Raw genomic sequence first — 22,054 nt, forward strand, 5'->3', positions numbered from 1 at the left:
GACGTAAAAAACATAATATTGACCTACCTCAACTACACGCTGTCACTAAACTAGACTGTAAGATTAGTAAATAAATCTCATCAACTTTCAAACAAAACTTGTATTTGTCAACCATTTGTTTACATCCGGTTAATTATGACAATCTGGCTTCCTTAGTTACATGTCTAGATTAACCAGACTGAAATCAAATAAGCTTACTATTTTAGTTACCATGCAGTAGTCACTGTTTTCCTGTCAATCTAATTGTCTCCCTTTAACTTTGTGTCTCTTACCTTCTTCAGGTAAAAAGCTTAGCTGGAGGCCCGTCAGACTGATTCTCTCCGTTTGAAGCGACTGGTTGCCGAGAATGACCGATTCTAAAGAAATGACTAATATTTTTCCATGTGAAAATTATCCGAACAATGGACGAATGTATTTTACAGGTATGTTTCGTGTATTTATAATTTTGGCCCATTTTAAAAAAATTTCCGTCGGTTTTCTAGTTCAAATGAATTATGCGCAGCATCAAAGCTATGTTTCAATATGTTTAAGAGAATAAAAAAAATTGATCTTATATTTTGGAAAAAGAAAAGAAAAATATTAGTGATCCTATGCATAAGTGAACAAACCCATATTTTAGTTTACTTTCAAAGTTTCTTTTTCGATTTTATGCCATGATGATTACGTCTCAAATAGGTAAAGGTCTAAATTATTCCTATAAATAAAAAGATATCATAATAAAGGCTACTCTACATAGGCTAAATTTGCTTAGCAAATCAAAACAATGTCGGCCCTTGCCCTTAGCTACGAGAGAAAGACTCCCACCGGTAACTTTCAATTTCTACTATGTTTATTCAACTGTAGGCCCTAGGTGCATAATACACCTTGGTCACTTTGGGCCAGGGCGTTCTAAACTGAATGAATAATATATAATTATAGCCTAATTAACCCTTACTTGTTAATTACCTAATACAACTCGATTGATTAATTTTATTAGATTCGCAGTCTATGTTTAGTTAAGTCCACAACCATATCACGTTAATAAAAAAAGGAAAAAATGAGAGAGTAATTCGTTGTAATAGCAAAATCAACCCCTCACCCTACCCTATCAATGAACACTGTCTACTTTTGAAGCTTCGTGAGCTCGAAGAAGGTTATAAGATAAAATTTGGATATTAAAATTCACTAAACAACTCAAATGACCGCAGTTTCTCAGCTTGAAAGACCGAGATAAACTGGATTATTTTAATGATAGGTAATCCCGATAGATCTAATATTACAGTATAATGAAAACAAGAATGGTAGAATGACTTGTATGCAATTTTCTCGGATGTAAATTTGAAAGAATGACATTCCATACTCTTATTTAAATTCACCCTTACACAAGAGCAAAAAAAATTCCAAAGTTTTATTTTGAGTCGTATAATATATATATTAATATTAAAGGTAAATAATGTAAGAAAATAACTTTTTGATCTTTACAACTTTATGTTCTGGTGAATAATCCCATATTGTATTTGTATTGAAGTGATAGGTCTTAATAATATGCTTTCTTATCAGTAAATACTATATATCATATGTAAATTGTTGAAACGTTGCTTTTAAACTCAGGTACAGCTGTACAGCAAAAAAAAAACGGGTGTTGCACATAGGGCAGCTTATGTTCACCCTTACACAACACTCTTTATCTTGTTAATGTCACCGTTTTCTCATAGTTGATAATGTTATGATATTTTGTTTATTTCAAGGACCCGAGGGTAATCGAGAGCACAGAGTAGCAGTAGCATCAGAAAATAGAGCAATTGGTATTGGGAAACAATCATTAGAAAATTCCAGTGAAGCTGATTACCTATGGAGAGCCTCCCCTCGAGCTCCTTTCCCAAAATCTAAATCTGAAACAGTCGGAAGTATAGGGTGGGGAGTTAAACAATTCACTGATCATACTATGGCTCTGACTGGTAGACAAGTGGTGGTAGGATATTTCTAATGTTCTAAGTGCCCTTGAATTGAAACAAAGATAAACATCATGGAACACTAGTGAATGAATATTGACATGGCAAATCGGCTATTTTGTGTTAAGACTTACCTTGTGTCTATACAACAGGATCCCTGGATATTATGACATATAAATCATTAAAACTAACTAATTATTAAAAATCGCATAGATATATCAACTGTAATAAACGGATAATAATGTAGTTTTAATATGTGGGATTACAGAGAGTAATGACACCGGGTAAATCCACTTACAAATTTTGGCCAATTTAAAAAAGACTTAGTATAACTTTAACATTACCAGGTCATTTTACCTTCAACACTATTTATTGTATTTCTAGCTAGGACAGTTCCGACAAGAATGTGAAAATAGAAATACACACAGATATCAAAACGCTTGGTAAGTAAAATTAAACGAATTCATATTATAGACTGAAAATACTATTTGTAATCCCCGGCGATATCAAGTCGTGAATAGCGTTGTTGAAAAGAAATCAGTTACTATCGACAAACAACAACTAGTCACCATTCAACAGAAGTCTCTGGCACTGATTTGATTTATGTTATATTTTTCCATGAGCAAACGAATTTCCATGTTTTTTCTAACAAAATAAACAACTATACAAATATAATATGCTTTATTAACAAATAATAGAGATCACCCTGCATATGAGTCGACAAGGTACTTCATGACACGTCTTTCCATGAAACATAATTATCCGACTGTTGTCGACCACACGTTAGGCGGTGGTCACACGTACATATACGACAGAATTGTGTACGTCAAACAATGCGAAACTGTGTACGATTCGCGAATAGGAGTGGTTACACATTCGTAAGTTTCCATACGTACATTCCGTGCGTCAGTCCGTATTTCAGAAGCGAGTACAAAAACCTTATTGCTGTATTTAAAATAACCAGATGCATAACAACCGTAAGACATTATTGATTTCACATTTTTCTCACAAAAACCTTTCGATAGTTTACAGCGTGAAATGGACGCCAAACAGAATATTTCCTTGCTTTTAATCTTTCAAATGGAAGATAATTTGAAAGAACTTAGTGACTTGGTTCAGATTTTTCTGGAATATTTTAATAATATATATATATATATATAATATATTATTAAAATATTCAAGAAAAATCTGATATACTGTTTATATATATAAACAACGAAGAATGGGGGTTCACCCAGCGCACTTCTTAAACAAAGAGGAACACTTTTCGTCATTTTACTAAAATTATAAGAGTAGGGTCTCATGATAAAGAGATGACATAGCACAAATCTGATCGGCTAAGAACTCCGGACAGGCCTAAACCAACGAAAAGGTCCTACTGAGCAAAAAAATGCTAAGTCGGGTCATCCTTTGAAAGGATCATGGGGCTATAGAGATGAAACGTTCATCGGATATTCTGCTAAAACGTCTTTTGAAATGAATGGAAAATATACGATCATTTCACAGCTCAGACCTACATAACGTCATAAGGCATGCCTATGTAGACTATAGATGAATACCATGTGTTTACTTGAGTGGGCATACGGGCCGGTATGCAGTCATTTAGGCACACATATTTTAAGCACAAGCCAATAATTAAACACATAACTTTAGGCACACTTTTTAAGCACGTGATCAGTTAGACACAGGTCATTTAGACACAGCGTTATTTAGACACAGCGTTATTTAGACACAATGACCTAAATGACCTGTTTGGAATTGACCACGTGCCTAAAGTAGCCTACTGTGTCTATCTGACTTGTGGTAAAATAGCCGTGCGTAAGTGGCAGTGAACCTACAGGGATGAAACATTGATTTCATGTCTACCTACTTTTCCATGTTCACGAGTACAAACAGCTGTCGGCTGTGGTAGGCCCTATGTACTCAAGGCGACCATGACATTGACATATTAGGGATTTAACGTATGTCAGATTTATCGCACGACAAAAAATGAAACAATCCTCATTTATTTTCTGACGGAAAATTTGACCTATACGATTTTTGTCGACGTACGTCTATGTTTGATCACACTGATGCAGTCCAATAGCTTTCATTTGATTATGTTACGTATTCAACTGACGGATAGAAAAACGGACACTTGACGTAGGCTATGTGACCTCCACCTTACTGAATCGTCACTGAAAATCCCCCAGTGTGTTTCGGTCGATAATACCTAGTTTGTGAAATGTGCATTATATATTTTTCAGGTATCCTGGACCAAACGATCAAATAGCACCAACATCTGATGCTGCAATGGTCATGAACACTTACAAAGCACAATGACCATCGACAGATATAAGCTGAAATGTGTGCTTGAGTATGAAAGATTTTGATATACATTGTAGTTGTAGTCGCTTACCAATATAGACAGACGTCGTTCACAACCGTAGCATTACACATATGTCTTATTAATAATGCCCCTATAAGCACCCCTTTATCGTTTCTAGTTAATAAATAATAATCACAGCAATATTTTGTATATCATAACCTTCGCATTTTAATTATTTTATTTCTATTCTTGCATTATTTATATAGCAAGTTATTGAAACTGTATCACACATGTTTTACGAATATAAAGACCTGCAGGTACCCCGTCAATATTATCCTTCTGGCAGCAAGCTGAAAACAAAGTAAAATCGTGGGAAATTTCGGGCGCCAATGCATAAACATTCACTCAATCCATAGCTTTGAATAAATAGCTCTTAGTAAAAGTATATCCACAGAATAGTGTGTTAACATAATATTTAGCCATGATAAACACATTCAAAGTAACATGGCAATATGTGATTAATAATCGTGGTAAAAGTAACTACTTGTTTTATATCAACAGAGTATACTTAAGGCTTTTTGCTTGTGCACCTGTCTCCTAAATCCTATATGCATAACCATGACAACTAATATGTGCACCATTTATATTAAATATGATAAACAAAGTGTCAAAATACCTTGTAAGGTAAGAAGTGATGCATAAAATTATTAATCTGTAGTAACATAAATCCATAGAGTTATAAATATATAATTCTATAATGAATAAATCTGAAAAAAGAACTTGCCAGACACAGTAACATACGCCCACTGGCGGCTGTTTTTAGTGTTTAATTGATCAACTAGAATACAAATTTTATTATGCATTTGTAACATTGGTTGTATTACTATCCTATCAATTATCAAATAGGATTAAAGGGATTGTAAAGTGGTTTTCACACTTTTGTATGTGTATTAGGGACACTGGTAGCATTGATTTATACATTCTTATTTTCAATCAGAAGTCTTGCAATGTCACTGAAACAAAGCGTTTTTATTACGCCACTGTCGCAGAATCTGCTTATATTATATAAGGCTTTGATGTCATAAAACGCCTAGTTTTGTTTAGTTTTAGTGGAATTGCCAGAATTGGAACGCCCAAAAAGGAAGTAAAAGGCGTCCCCGATACACATAAAAAGGCTAGAAAACCTCTTTACAATCCTCTTCATAGACAGTGTGAGTTCTGTACCTTACTTAAATAATAGCCCAACTTAATTAAATGAAATATGATCAACACAACTCACAGACTTATTAAAAGTTAAAGAGACAGATGTCGCATTGATTTGGACCTTGAACATATGTAAATAGCCTTCAGAACTAATAAAACTGTACGAAAATCGCATAATTCCCTCAAATGGACCTCCAACAAAAAATTTAACTTTTTATTCGGGCAGGGTGATTGAGTCTACTGTATACACATGACGTCATTGGCGGACTTAAAACGACGACTCGTTAAAAAAAACCTCGTCAAACATAAATAATTATGGATACACTTGGGTTTGAAGGCTCAAATATCGACTGTAACATTTTTACTAATCGGTTTAGCGGAAAAATGCACGTTTCTAAGACCAAGGTATGATTTACTTCCGGAAATGACCCAAGACTTCTCCTCTCTACAACCCCAGTACTTTCATGAGACTATGTTCTCATCACGAGGATATAGTCTTGAACATATTGATATTCTTATCCACTGATGTTAACATTATGACTTCCTCGAGATAAGATACACAAGGAAGCTCTCCTTTTATGTATTCTTGCCTTGCGCCAAAAGGACACGAATTAACAACAGCCTCAGCCAATTACAAAGATACCAGGCAAATGGACCAGACCATCTTTAGTCGCACTTGTAACTGATATATATAATCTATAAAGATTACTTCCAGCTGTGCGTTGACGAGGGGGACTGGAAGATAGACGCTTGAAAACGTGTCATTGAAAGTGAAAAAAGACTAGTTATTTTGTATGCGACATATTGCAGAGCGTTGATACAAGAATTGAAAAAAAAACGAATATATGTAACAGGTTAAACTGGTTGATACGAGTGAGCTGTGCGTCAAGAGAACTGGATGATAGTGGCTGATCATTTTCTAGGAATTACAAGTGAAAATAGACTTGTTATCGCATGCATATTGCAGAAGATTGGTACAAGAGAATTAGCTTAAAGAAAAATGATGGGAGGAAAGAAAACGGGACTGTTGCTTTGTATAATGTTATTGTGTTTACCACAGAATGTGGGAGGTAAATTTGATTAAATATTAATTTATCAAAATAGTTCTAAAATGAAATATTTCCACGGTAATGAGGACAGTACAGACAATAAAGTGGGCAGGACAAAGAGGCAGAACCCATTACTACATAACAACTACAACAGAGGGATAAAGAAAGAAAGATGAAAGAGGGGAAAGATTAAAAAGGTAATTAACAATGGGATTAGTGTAGCCAAATTTTGGAGATGTAAAGTCCGGTGTCTCTATTCAATTCAGGGAAACGGCGGTGGATTTCAAGGGCTTCACGGATTCTTCTTTGCTTGTTTTCGGGTAGGTTCTTGGATGTAAGGTGCTCTTTGGTGCGGACTGAAGTGTACACTGTAAATATTTTTTGTGGTATTTTTACCAGAAAACCTTGGCCAAGTCGTCTTGTAAATATACATTACTTATGTACTTTTACAAGCTATTGTAATATGCACACTACACGCTGCTTGTAAAATTACCATTGACTATAGATTTACAAGAACTTGTAAATATGGTTGGAAAATCGGCCTGTATACTTACAGATTAAATGTATAATTACAAGATGGCGTAAATTTATAATTAATACTTTTCTGTTAGATTTAACATGTCACATGTAAATTAATGACACTTTCCGGTCAAAAATTAAGCTATTTTCCTGTAAATTGATCAGACCTTTCTGTAATATTAACTTATTTCCAGGTAAAATTTAACATTGTGTTATGTTAATTAATAGCACCTCCCTGTAAAACTGTGACCCTTTTCTATGAAAAAATAATATGCTATCAGATAAAATTACTTTATTTCTTGTTAATTGTCTTGTATGTTTCAAATAAGATAACACAAATATCACAGGAAAAATAGATTTTTATTTTAACACTTGTGTAGACAATGAAATAAAATTAAAATGCTTTTCCTAGCATAATGTCTTACATTAAGATAAATCATACATGGCAATGGTGTATTGTATTTTATTTGTGAACTGGATAGGCAACTGGAATTACAGCTCTCCTCATTAAACATCACCCCACAACTATATAATTTTAACAATCTCTATAATTTTTGCTTACCTCAACAGCTTTGTCACAATTTTCATTTATTTACTAATGGTATTTTGTACAGCAAAGAGTTCAATTTTATGGTCCTCTCTGATTGGATACAAATATACTGAATTTAAGCCGAAAGTCAATGTTCAACTTATTAAAATTTTGTATTTCAAATTAGCTTGAAATACATATATGTATTTTTTTTTTTTAATTTTTATTAGAAATAAGTTAATCTGAACAAAACCAATACATCCCTCTAATGTATTAATGACAATACAATGACCTGCCTTAATAGATAAATTATTCTTGATTAACTGAGAAGATACCCTTAGATTAGAAACATCTAAGTTTTGACATACATAATTATATATTTCCAACGACCCTACATTATTTAGAGAAAAATCAGAAGAAACATCATTCCATAGAGACTTTTGACTGAATAAATTACCAGCTGTATAGTAAGTTTGTAAAAGCTGATGTTTTTCTGATAGTGTTTTAGTGACATTTTTAAAATTTTTTGTACTACGAATACAACGTTTGAAGTAAGAATGTTTAGATTCAAATCTCATAGTCCACACACGGATTAATGGGCCAAATTGCAACATTAAATGAGCATAATGATGTACATAATGATGTTTAGGTCGAAGAGAATTTTCTGGAAATAATCTACATCTTTCAGATATATAGTCATCAAGCAATTGGTGTAAATAGCAAATTTGGGTCAAAGACATTTTAGGTGCACAAATATACTCAGTAATTAACCTTAGCAATAAAATAGCATTCCAACAATCATCTTGTGGATCCTTTACATACCTTAAAATTATCAAAGGTAAAAGTCTTATAAGGGTCCATATTTGAACCGCATGTCCCCCAACATTGTCACACTTTTCCTTTATTGGAATAGGTTTGTTTTCCTAATCTGGACTCTTGTAAGCAAATGAAGATATTTGATAATTTAGAGTATGTACATCAAACCATTTCTTAACAGAAATTAAGTTTTTTAAATAAAGAGCCAAATCATACTTTATAACTCCTTCTAAGAGATCATGACCTAAGCATGGAGGTAATCCATTTGCAACATGGAAACCACATAAATCATTGAACAAACTGTTTAATTTTATTCCATTGTAATGGACCTCATTATCAGAAATAAAATTTATCGATTCATTGTAGTTTTGATTCGTCCTTTCAGAAGCAAAACGAATAGACAATGGTTTATCCTGATAGGAAGACTTTGTCATAAGACAGTACCTACAAGAGTATTGTTCATTGGAAAAATTTGTACAGAATCCTCCAATGAAGTGACTTCCCAAATTATCACCTAGTATACATGCAAGATTAGCTTTAATAAAATTCCCATTTACAGATACTCCAACTGATAGTTCCTTGATATCCCTAACTAATCGTTCAATAACAGTATTACCATTGTTAAAGTAGAGAAAATCCTTCTCGCCACATAATAACAATAATTGCAAAGGGTCTATTTTTGACCTATTACATGGGTATATATCCAATAATGTAAAATAAAATCCTAGTAATTTATATGTTTTCTTTGCTGATCCTAGAGGGTTGACAATTTCGAATGCATCCTGATAAATTACCAATTTTAAAGCATTTTTATTATCTTTAAAATAAGCATTATAGTGAAAGCTAAGTCCATCTGAAACATCTGTATAAATATATTTTTTTCTGCCTTTAGTGGATTGTTAATTTGGTCTGTTACACTTTTATCTTGAAGTAAACAATTTAGACTTTCTTTTAATGGTACATAATGATAAACACATTTTTTATTTTTGTCATCTAATCCTAAATACATTTCAACAGGTTTCACATATGAAAAATGCTTGGAAATTTGTATCGAATATTGCAGAATTTCCAGCTGTATTCCTTGAAAATTCATTGTGTTCAATTAGTTTTTGGACTTTTTTGACATCTTGTTCTATTCTTTTTTTCAAAATTTTGTTAGATGCACACTGTAAATCAGCTGTGTCAGAAACAATACTATCTAAAGTGGTAACAGGAACAAGATTAAACAGCTTCAAGTTTCATGTAAAACAATGCCAAAGATTGAGTAAACAACTTCTGGGAATCCAGCAATGATAATTCCAAATCTTCATCTTCATCAGAAGACTGAATGATATGATCCTCAGTATTATCTATGACATCAGCAAAATCATGAAAGATATTCTGTCTAAATGACTGTTTAAAAGCAGCATTTACACATTTATGTTTTCTTGAAATATGAGAGGTCAGAGAGGAATGTTTAGTGAAAATACTTTCACAGTGTAAATATGGACAAGGAATAGGCTGCTCAGAAGATATTTCTGATTTCAAATGTGATAATAATTCTTTCAACGCGTTAAATTTTCTTTCACAAACAAAGCAACAGACAGATTCTTTTTCAAAATCAGATGGAGATGGTTTCTGCAATAAATTTTTGTGGTCTCTTGTGATATGACATTTCAATGATACAAATTTGACAAAATTCCTCTTACAGAATTCATAACAACATGGAAAAAGGACATTTTTAACATTCTTGTGTAAACTATAATGACTCAAATAAGTCTTGACAGAGTTAAGTTTAGAACAGCAAAATCCACAAGTAAACTGATACATTCAAATGACTTAATAATCATGACTTTTAAACCTATTAAAGATAGCTTGACAGGCAAGGTAACATACGTTCACTTCTAGATATTAGAACTGAAAACAGCAAGAAAAACAATAAGCTTGTTCAATATTATCAGTCTTGATATTACTCATTACTCATTCATCATTACTTATCTGGGAAGCCAACAGTATTACTCTAGACGAAATTACTCCATTTTTTGTACATTTCTTCAGTCTTTTAGACCCTCTTACAGGATTGATGCCAATTAGAACCCTGAAATGAAAATGGTTTATAATTGGTCCTAGGTTTGATAACTACCATCTAAAGAAAATGATTTCTCCAGCCTTGCTGCCTCCAAAAATAAGGCCACTCAGGAGACTAATGCTTGAAAATTAAAGATACAAAAATGTGTTGTTTCTTCTATAAAATATGACACTTCCATCAGTCCTCTGTACAAAAGCTTGACATCAATGTATCAAAAACCAGGGAAATAAAACAGTAGTTGTGATTCTTACCTTTGTATGAATTCCAAAGTTTGTGCTGCATGAGAATGATATTCAAGGTTGAAAACATAATACAAGCCAAATAGTAGCATCACAGCATCATCTATTGAATTTAATGTGGCTCTTATCTTTCCTCCAAAAACAACATGAAAAAATAAGGGTCTGTATAAATCACCTGAAAAAAATAAAATCATAGAAAAATATATGTACTAGTATAAAGGGAAAGGGAACAATAAAACAATCACAGAGAGGAAACTTTTTAAATATTTAAACTGCAAAGCTATGTAGCTCGATATTAATTTAAGCTAGACCTGTTCTAGTTAAAAGAGAAAGAATGATTATACAAGGTATATCAAGCTAGATTCAGCTCTATAATTGGGCCTCTGAGCAATACTGAGACTAGAAAGAGAAAAATATAATCAAACAGTTGAAAACTTGAAAAAAAGGTTTCATATAGGATTAGGCCCACTTTAAGGCAATTACAATTACCAATTACAGCTATTATGGGGGCTCCCTCTTTGCGTTTTACATCTTCAACTTGCTTAGTATTAACACATGGCTGAAAAGATCATGACATTGCAAAGTAATTGTTATCTATAATATTATGTCCAGGTTAAACATAAACAGAATTCAAAGTATGAGAAATCTATCCAACAAATCTTTAGCCAACTATACATTTTCGATTATTTTGCATACAGTTCCTTGTCTGGTTATGTAGTTTAACAGTAATATTACCACCAACCTACCCTTTAGAGGTACATTGCAGGTACACTATGATTAATTATCTGTCATTGACTTTTAAAAGCAACTTTTATTGTCCATTATGATTATCATACTTATGTTATATTGACAATTAAGGCAATCCTATCCAATCCCAATTGATACTGAATTATGAATTTTTCGTTCTGAACATTAAAGGGATATTATCTCCCAAGACAATCTTTTTTAAGCAGATGGAGCCTATTCCAAGTTTTCCAACGCACCTGTCTTTTTAACAAACAAATAGGTTAACAACAAATTGATTTCACATTTGCGAACCTGTCATATAAAATCAAGTATCATGGTAATTTAATAGTATATTTAAGCAAAATGTCATCTCCAACTTTAAATTTAATTCATGGCTGACTTATTTGTCTCATAAAAAAGTCAGTGTGTTGGAAAGCTGAGAATGGGCTCTATGTAATGATAAATCTTACGACTAGTTGTATACTGCTATGATTAAGAACAGACATCAAATGTTATAAGCTTAATGTTCCCGTTCAAATTCTTAGTAAAAAAAAAAAGGCTACCTGAAAATATTCCACGAGCTGATCTTCCTTAAAATAAGATAATAAAAGCTTAATTAAAGCTACCATTTTGAAATGGTGGTTTGATTCTTTAACATTTAAATCCATTTCAGCAATCGCTTTTCTCAATGTTGGATTTTTTTCATTTCGAAGATAATGAATTACAGCCAATTTTTTCATATCTGCTTTCACATAATTTGACAGATCAAAGCCAGTAAGTTTCTTGAAATGATTTTCAAGATATTTAAGTTTATATAGAAATGGGAAACTATTGCTAACGTCCTCTGATGATGAGTTATTTATAAGGTTTCGTTGCAGTGGATACGTTTCTAACATATATTCCTCTATTACAGTGTGACATGTATCCGTCTTGGAAAATTCATTCTGCATATAAATCATTTTTTTTTCTGTGTTGCTGTTCTGACTCCTTATCCAAGTCTTCAGACCAAGTCGTTAAGCATCCATATTTAGAAGAAGGTACTGTAGTGGTGACTGTGGTTACATCAGCTTCACTGCCTGTACTTGGAGAAGTTGAAGAAGAAGAAGAACGATTTAAATTATGAATGCGGTCAAGAATGTTTCTCTTAAGACTACAATACCCTGTGTCTAACATTTTACCCATTATCACATCTCCAAGTGCCTCAGGTTATTTAGCAACCATTTTCCCAGCTATTTTGTCGATCTCAGATGATGTTGGTTTTTTGCAGCATTCTTGAATTGAAAAGGATAATGTTCGAACAGCCGCTCTTCGAATTTCCTCTGACGGACGCTGCTTTGCCTTGCAAGCATCAATGAAAGATTTTGGTAACATGTGCCAAGGGATCTCAAATTTATCTGCCCAAAAAAGATCTGCATCTTCAACTCTGAAGTACTGGAATTAGGTCTGCTCATTTGAAATGATTGAGGAATTTCAGGTGAAGATGTCAAGTCTGAAAGATAACATCAAATATTGTGGTTATAAAGGTAATGGAAATAAAAAGAAAGTTTGGGGGTGGGGGATAAATTAATGTCTCAACAATTTACTGTACGTTAAATTGCCAAATTTGACATGTTTTTACTTATTCAAGGGCAATAACTCCAAAACCAGATATCCGATTTGATCGAGATCTCATCAATATACATGCATACCAAGTTTCATCAACATCCAATCAAAAATCTGGGCTCTAAGGTGTTTACAAGCTAAATTTGACCTGTCAAGGGCAATAACTCCAAAACCATTTATCTCAACCTTGTAACCTTGTCTACAGTTTGTTGGAAACAGAATTTTGAATTTCGAATTTGAATTTTTTGAAAATTCAAAAGGCCACACCATGAGACCTTGACCTTCGATGACCTTGAAAATTTCACCGCAGGATGTTTTTGACCTCAGCTATCCACAGGTGTACTCATATTGGTTGAAAAATATTAACTTCCGGTTTAATAGCCATTCAAAAATTAACATTTTGGACAACTTTGGACGGCTGTATGACCTTTTCTAATAAACACAGAAAATTATTTTTTTCAATTTTGTAATTCCCTTTTGATTATCTTTTCAATGATATATGACAATAATCCATTAAAATATGTTTTAAAAATATTGGGTTTTTTTTTTCGACTGAGGGTTCTAACTTACAATGTAATTAACTCCTAGCAATATGGTTTTGTATATTCTGGATCTACTCAATTTTCTCTTTTCAACGATATGTGACATGGGTGGTTTAATACAAAATTGAATTTGTGAAAATAGGCATAAAAGTGTTAAATGTTTATAAAAAATGTGATAAAAATCTGTAGATTGTGGGGATTAAAATGATTGACAGGTGTTATAACAGGTTAGATAATATGATAGGAAAGCTATCCATATGAACTTTTGACATGCAGGTTAATCTGATTATGTAATCTTTTAACACTTTTGATACATTAACCGGTTCGAATTTTTTCTGTACCATTAATAGAACTCTATCTGCAAGATACACACAACAGTTTTGGTTATTGGAGTTAGTTAGGCTGAGGGAATAAAAGCAAACAGCGGGCTGTCTCTAGCAAACACTGACCGTGGAATCAGAATACAGAGCGGGATTCTAACCCACAGCACTTAATCGCCTTGCAGGCACCAATTCAACTGGCTTCCGACTGCGCTAATCCTTAGCAATAAAAAGAAAGTGGCAATTTTTTTCTTCTGCTAAGATTATTATAGGTCATAAATAAGTTAATCTAATTACACTATCTTTCAACTCTATAATAATTTACAGTTTTTTTTTTTTTAATTTTTTGCAAAATTTCCCCTTATGATAATAAAACATACACTTATTTAGAGCAGTGACTTTTGATACATTAACAAGTTCGAATTTTGTCTGTTTGTCTGTACCATTAATAGAACTCTATCTGCAAGATACATTATACAGCAATTTTTGGTTATTGGTGTTATGCTGAGGGGATGAAAGCAAACAACATTTATTGTCGTCTGTTAAGCTTATTATAGGTCATAAATAAATTAGTCAGACTACATAATCTTTTAGCTCTATAATAATTCACATGTTTTTTCGAGTTGTGCTATATTTTCACTTACAATATACAAACGCTCATTTAGAGCAGTGAACTTTCACTACATTTACCTGTTCGAACTTTCACTTTTGCAAAATGACGATGACAATACACCTCAAATTCCCGACATTTTATGTGACAAAGGTCAAAGTAGCAGAGTTCGCACTGAAACTAATATAAGCACTATTTCGAAAAGTGATGATATTCCCTTACTTAGATCCCTGAATGAAATACAGTCTCAGGTTTTTTTATGACGTTCGCCAGTATTGTCTGGACAACGTTAATGGTTTAAACCGCGATCCATTAAGAATCTTTGTTACTGGTTCAGCTGGTACCGGTAAATCTCACCTTATCAAATGTATTCAATACGAAGCGTCTCGAATTTTTGCGAAAACTGCGGAAAGTTTAGATGACATCACTGTTCTCTTAACCGCACCAACTAGGGTGAGTGCCTTTAATATTGGAGCGTCAACTATTCACAGCAGTTTTTCAATAAGAAAGGAGTTTTCATTTCCACCTTATCAACCATTGGGACAAGAAACTATTAATACATTAAGTTGTAAATATCGCAACCTACAAATATTAATTATAGATGAAATTTCAATGGTAGATCATAAGCTTTTTTGTTAAATTCATGGGCGATTAGGGTAAATAAAGGGTACCGATGAGTTATTTGGAAATATCTGTGTCATATATTTTGGAGATATGTGGCAACTAAGACCAGTTAAAGGTAATAGTTTATGTCATGAAAGTGTCATAGACCTATGGAACGGTAATTTTCGAACTTACTGAAATTATGAGACAAAAAGATGATTTAGCCCTTGCCCAAACATTGAATAGAATTAGACAAAGAAAAAAAAGTGAACCAGACGTCAAAATGTTACAGAGTAGGGTAACTGGTAAAGAAGATGATTGTCTGCACATATTTTCTACTAATCAGCAAGTTGATGATTATAATTCTAGAATGATTGATGAAAAATGTTAGAAAGATTATTAGTTGAATTACAAGAATCTGGTTCAGACTATGTTATTATGGGGGATTTCAACCAAAATATCTTGGAGGGTCACTTGTCAATACTAAATTGCTTTCAAAAATTTGGTTTTCAACAACTTGTTCAGCATTACACTACTGAAGGTGGGACACTTATAGATCATGTTTATATCAGTAAAGAAATTCCGTCACATAATGTTCACATTTCACACATACCTGTATATTATAGCTACCATGAAGCTATTAAAATAAGTTATATTGATACAAGATTGAATTTATCCTTTCACAAAACATTTCATTTAGCTTGGCTCTTTACTAAAAGTGGTCGAGTCAACACCGGGCTTGCGAGGATTTTAAGTTCAAAAAAGTCTTACAGCTATTAGGCAAAGTATCACGGGCCACGCTCAGTGCTGTTCACAGCTCTAGTTTTTTTTAATTTTAACTTTAATTTGTTAGCTGCTGTGAGCAGTGGATTATTATTAACGTGGCAGCCTTTGTAAGCTGTTCGTGGCAACTATCATTTACCTCTTGAGGCGGAAAGACGCATTTATGTTATATGCAGTAATAGCCACTAACAACTTCTTGATAGAATCAACTAAAATAGGCCAATCGGTTGAATTTTCCGTGTTTGTTTTTATGTCATGTAATTTGAGCTCATGTGACGTATATTATTTCCTGAGTAGATGTTATTGTTTGTGAACTGTATTTTAAGTTGGTTAAATGGTCGAAAGCTTGTCAATTCGTCCAATAATGACGTAGTAGGCCTACTCAGACATTCGATCCTCGTCCAACAATCAGACTTATTGACAAGCTTTCGACCATTAACCATTAACCTATTGTTACTAATAGAGCCCACTTGTCCCTCTCGCAGACCCTTCTTGACAATCTCTGCTTGGAGGTACCCAAAATATACACCAATACACCATCTTGAATTAACAACCATTTATTAACATAACAAAACTCTTAAGGTGTATTTTAGTCAGACCTCTTTCAGAGGAATTTTAAAAACTTTCCGGGCAAACGACAACTCACACTTCAAACGTAATTGGCATATCGCCAGTTAGACAGGAACTTTTTAAGTTTTAAGAAACTTTCTCGTATATTACATAGGCCTACTTCACAGTCATTGATATAAGTTGTCTTTTAGTTATCGAAACGTTCTACGCTATGTATATGTGCAATTCCTGAACAATACGCAAATTATACGTCCAGAATTGAAAAAAAAAACCTTATGTATGTAACAGGTTAAACTGGTTGATACGAGTGAGCTGTGCGTCAAGAGAACTGGATGATAGTGGCTGATCATTTTCTAGGAATTTAAAGTGAAAATAGACTTGTTTTGGCTGATCATTTTCTAGGAATTACAAGTGAAAATAGACTTGTTATCGCATGCATATCGCAGCAGATTGATACAAGAGAATTAGCACATAGAAAAATGATGGGAGGAAAGAAAACAGGACTGTTGTTTTGTATGGTGCTGTTGTGTTTTCCGCATAGTGTGGGAGGTAAATTTGATTAAATATTAATTTATCACAAATTGTTTTAAAAGGAAATAGTCCTATGACTATGACATGAACAAGGTAAAAAGGTTTTTTTTTAAATACGAATGCTTCACAGCCGAAAAATCAATGATGTAAGCTTACTGATGCTACAGAAATGCCATTGAGTTGCTAAAAATATACATACATCCACTTTTCAATAATTCTAGTTTCACTTTTGGAGACAAAAACATCTGTGTTTTAGGCCTAACACTTTACAAAAATTGTGATATCTTATATCCCATGGATTCCGAACTTCTAGCCTGTTACTCTGATATGATTTCCGAATCCAATTTTGGCACCATTTTCGAACGAATTGAAAGATTTATTACAAAAAACTATTGAGAGTCTTAGATTGTCTTTACGTTGGTGAAAATGTGGAAGAGTTATTTTTTGTAAACATGATTTTGTGAATTTTCTGTGAGTGAAGTGTGTCTATTTCAACTGTAAAATCAGTGAACCTAATATTTCTATGGAATCAAAGACATTCTTAGACCAATGGCATAAAGTTTAAATTTTTATTTTGAATATTTACGAAATGAGAGAAAAAATTCAATTCAAAGCTCAATGTAGTCAGACAGTAGCTTTCAACTCTGTTGCTTTTAAGCTTGCAATTTGTGAACCAGAAATTAAAACTTTTGGGTATCTGATAAATAAATCAATTATTAATACACTCCAGAAATGTTACCTCAATATTCTCAATTTGTAAAAAAATAATAAAACTAATTTATACCGCATCACAATAAACCTCTCAACAATTAAATTGACAATTATTTTACAGACAACTCTAACACATCATCAGAAATAACAATAAATTAAACTAGGTCACATTGTCTTAATTTAGGAACATCTTCTCCAAATGTCTTAACTAGTGACTTTTCTTGTAGTTTCACTTGAAATATAAGTTCTTTGACTACACAAGTTTCTATTTAACCCATTAGTATATCTGTTATCACTGACATAAGCAACAGCAGTTTGCAATAAAAATAGAATTTGTGTCACTTGTATCATGTTTGATGTGACACTTTGATCAGGTTGTTTTACACTATTAGAATTGTTACTTTTACTCTGAGATGCGCATATAACTTTATTGTGTCTTTCACCATTAAACATTTATAATCTTTGTTTACGAATAATATGCCCAGGCTTTAAATATAAAAAACACTTAGACTTTCACCTTAAAATAGATTTACGTGCAGACAAATCTGTTACTGTTAGTCAGTTTACTGGTAAATGTGGTTGTCAGCAAAATACTATCTCTTTGAAAATTGCTTTAATCATGAAATAAATACTTTAAAATAAAAAATAAAAAATCTCTATGTGTAGAGATTGATAAAGTTTGGTTTTCTTACAAGAAATGTTATATCATTCAAGTTTTATGCTAGTAATTTAACTTATTGTTTTACAGGCGGACCAATTACCTGGGCTTCCTGCATGGCGGTTGTTGGAGTTGGTGGTCTTGTGTTGGGAGCAGCAATTTTACCGCTTCTTGGTTTTACAAGCACTGGTATAGCTGCAGGATCATGGGCAGCCTGGATAATGTCCCTGTATGGTGGATCTGTACCAGCTGGAAGTTTGTTTGCCCTTCTTCAATCCACAGGAGCCGCTGGAATAAATTGGAGTGCATTTGGAGGAATTTCTGGTTTTTGTGCTGCTCTTACAGCTCCATTTCCATAAATTATAATTAGAAGTGCCTGCTGTTCTATTAATATATATATATATATATATATCTTATCTTATATAAATAAGAAAATATCAAAAATATAGATTATTTAAAAGAAATATTTGATATATGTGTATAGTTAATTAAGGCCCCTAAAAAAACCCTTAGAAACAGTCGTCATAACTCGGAAATGTAGCTTTAGATATTTCCAGTATATATCTGATATTTAACCATAAAGTTAATTTTATCAGATACAATATTAAAGGTATGCTACCTCTTAGGATTTCCAAAAATTGAAATTTTTGAACTTGACCAAAATTAGTCCTTGATCATCAGTGGATTTACCTGGTGTCATAAATATACAACAGAATACCTCTATAAACCAATACATCCATAAAACTAAGTAATTTTGAAACATGTTTAGAAGAGTGTTTCAATAATAATTTAGTTCAATGGATGTCGTATTATATAGATCTTCTATTCTTTAGTATGTTGTTCTGTTGACCAAGTTTGAGATTTTTTGTCCATTCTAAGAGGTAGTTTTCCTTAAGACAACAAGATTTATTTTGGTAGAAATTCAATGTACATATGAGTCACTAAAACTGAGGATAGTAATAAATTGATGCTGATTAATAAATAGCTTCTCTCAAAATATTTTATTAAGTTATTTACAGTTTGATTTGTTTTTAGCACAACAACAGAGTAAGACTGTTAGTAATGCAACTAATGATATTTACAAAATTGATGAAATGTGCATCACTGACAGCCTTATCCATAAGATATTACATAATCAAATAATTGAACAGCTTTGAATTTATCAAATGCAATTTTTGGAAATATTTTTTTCTTCAATAATAATGTACAAATGTTGTTTTTGTTTGATTGTTGTCTATGATTAAAAATATAAATAAATCTTATGCATAAGAGTTGTAGTTGTTTTATTTTTTTGCAATTCTAAATTTGAAAGTTTTTTGTTGGTACGTTATTAAAATGTTGTTTTCCACAAATGACAATGTGAATGTCTAACCCATACCACTTAAAGATGGGTTCCCCTATTATCATTCATAAAATGAAATTTTTTATATGAAATACCACTTTGTCTCACATGTCCAGAATTAATTGATAATTAATTGATAATACATTGTTATTTGCTTTCTTAACCCACTTCATATAATATGAATGAAACCATTTGCCCCCAAAGAAAAGTGGTTTGAACCCCCAATTGTACCACCACTTTATTTCTACCAAATCAAAAGATAGCTTGCTTGATGCGTATTTTGTAAGTTAATGGCAATAACTCAAAAACATTTCGTCGAAAATGCATCAAGTTAGAAGTTGTCAATTCCAATGATCACACCAAGTTTCATCAGAATCGGTTGAAAACTGTAGCGTCAATCCTGCTCACAAACTATTTTTAACAAATTTTGACGCATTTTAACAAAGTCAAGGGCAATAACTCAAAAACCGTTCATCGAAAATGCGTCAAATTAGAACTTGTCCGAGATCTTATCAATTCCAATGATCACACCAAGTTTCATCAGAATCGGTTGAAAACTGTAGCTTCAATCCTGCTCACGAACTATTTTTAACAAATTTTGACGCGTTTTTACAAAGTCAAGGGCAATAACTCAAAAAAAACGTTCATCTAAAATGCGTCAAGTTAGAACTTGTCCGAGATCTTATCAATTCCAATGATCACACCAAGTTTCATCAGAATCGGTTGAAAACTGTAGCGTCAATCCTGCTCACAAACTATTTTTAACAAATTTTGACGCATTTTAACAAAGTCAAGGGCAATAACTCAAAAACCGTTCATTGAAAATGTGTCAAATTAGAAATTGTCCGAGATCTTATCAATTCCAATGATCACACCAAGTTTCATCAGAATTGGTTGAAAACTTGAAAATCAATCCTGCTCACGAGCTATTTTTAACAAATTTCAAGGCATTCTAAGTCAAGGGCAATATCTCAAAACCCGTTCATCGAAAATATGTCAAATTCGAACTTGACCGAGATCTTATCAATCTAAAGCATCACACCAAGTTTTATCAATATCAGATAAAAACTGTAGTCTCTATAGTGCTCACAAGAAATGTTGACCGACAGACAGGGGCAACGACAATATACGCCCACATGTGGGCGTATAAAAACTGATTTTTACCCAAAATATGCCTCAGAATGCAACAAATCAATTCACTTTTTCTCAAACCTTCTTCAGAGAACGTTCAAAGATGCACCATGAGAGGCTTGCGACTATTACACCGAAACCGAGTAGCCAAATTTTGAAATCAGCCTCAACAGTTCCCAAATTGAGTCAGTCAGCCCCCTTTTTGCACCTCCAGACTCGGAAGGCTGGCGCCAGCACTGTCTCTGATACTCTGAAGTAACTGAACAGTCAGCAAAAATTTCCGCCAAATTAAATAGTTTCTTTTTGTAGTATGATGATTTACAATCCTTAAATTTAGTAATTCCTACTAATTTTTGCTCAATTTTTTAATTTCTGGCTGGGGTGGTTATTGGAGCTCGGGTTTCGGGTTTTTCGAAGATGATTTGTTGTTTGGTTTCATTAATATATAGGCCTACATGTGGAACTCGAGACAATCTTTATAAATGTAGTCTATAGAATAAGGAAAGGCGAATAATGTTAGAATTTATTGCTCAATAATAAGATATTATAATAATGATATAGTTATATGGTATATAAACAGTATGGTTGTATTATAATGTATAATATTATTTAGATAAGTCAGAAGATTAATATTGGATTAGGGGCTCCAGAAAGCTTGACTAGATGTCCTTATACTTTATAATTATATTTTTCTTCAAAATGATTATTTAGTTTCTTACAACTATTAAGATATGTTTTAATCTTTATAATTTCAATAACTTTCATATTTCTATAATTCAAAAGCTTAATTTTGACACAATAAGAGTTTTAATTTCCAAGATATAACATGAAAAATAAGATCAAAATTTAGACAATTTTAGTCTCATAAAATGTTTAGTATAGTATATGTCAAATGTAAATTACCATGAAAATATTAAAAACCAAACTTGATACTAGGCAATCAGAGTGTCTGATCTGCTTGGTTCAAACAAGTACAAGAAAGTAAACCTTACAATATATAGACCTAACATAAATAACCTACATAACAAGTTTAGGATTAGTAAAAAAGGTTACAAATGGGATTATCTTTAAATCACATTATATAACTATGGACAGATTCACAACCATTGAATGAGAAATATAAAGAATCATTTTAAATTCTTCAAGGTTTTAGCAAAAATAGCCTGATATGATTTAATCTTGGACGCTAGAGGTTTTTTAATTTAAAGTTTTAAAGGCACACACATAAGATGGATATTAAATATAGACTAATATTATTTCTCT

The 22,054-nt window shown here is 32.6% G+C and overlaps 3 protein-coding genes across 3 annotated transcripts; 2 read left to right on the forward strand and 1 right to left on the reverse strand.

The window, feature by feature from the left end:
• Positions 1 to 237: 237 nt before the first annotated feature.
• LOTGIDRAFT_229341 (hypothetical protein) lies at positions 238 to 5,536 on the forward strand. The gene is made up of 4 exons (XM_009063911.1): positions 238 to 422; positions 1,728 to 1,951; positions 2,316 to 2,374; positions 4,178 to 5,536. The coding sequence occupies exons 1-4, from the start codon at positions 347 to 349 to the stop codon at positions 4,251 to 4,253; spliced, it is 435 nt and encodes a 144-aa protein (XP_009062159.1). The 5' UTR covers positions 238 to 346; the 3' UTR covers positions 4,254 to 5,536.
• A 4,040-nt stretch (positions 5,537 to 9,576) lies between these two features.
• Positions 9,577 to 12,017, reverse strand: LOTGIDRAFT_154716 (hypothetical protein; the record flags this gene model as incomplete). The annotated part of the gene is made up of 4 exons (XM_009063912.1): positions 9,577 to 9,781; positions 10,675 to 10,837; positions 11,646 to 11,700; positions 11,952 to 12,017. The coding sequence occupies 4 exons, from the start codon at positions 12,015 to 12,017 to the stop codon at positions 9,577 to 9,579; spliced, it is 489 nt and encodes a 162-aa protein (XP_009062160.1).
• A 4,585-nt stretch (positions 12,018 to 16,602) lies between these two features.
• On the forward strand, positions 16,603 to 19,589 carry LOTGIDRAFT_229342 (hypothetical protein). Its single transcript, XM_009063913.1, has 2 exons — positions 16,603 to 16,967; positions 18,409 to 19,589. Exons 1-2 carry the CDS (start codon positions 16,898 to 16,900, stop codon positions 18,675 to 18,677), a joined length of 339 nt encoding a protein of 112 aa, XP_009062161.1. The 5' UTR covers positions 16,603 to 16,897; the 3' UTR covers positions 18,678 to 19,589.
• The last annotated feature ends 2,465 nt before the right edge of the window (positions 19,590 to 22,054 follow it).

Source organism: Lottia gigantea (genome assembly GCF_000327385.1).
Source record: "Lottia gigantea unplaced genomic scaffold LOTGIsca_6, whole genome shotgun sequence".
Lineage (NCBI taxonomy): Eukaryota > Metazoa > Mollusca > Gastropoda > Lottiidae > Lottia > Lottia gigantea.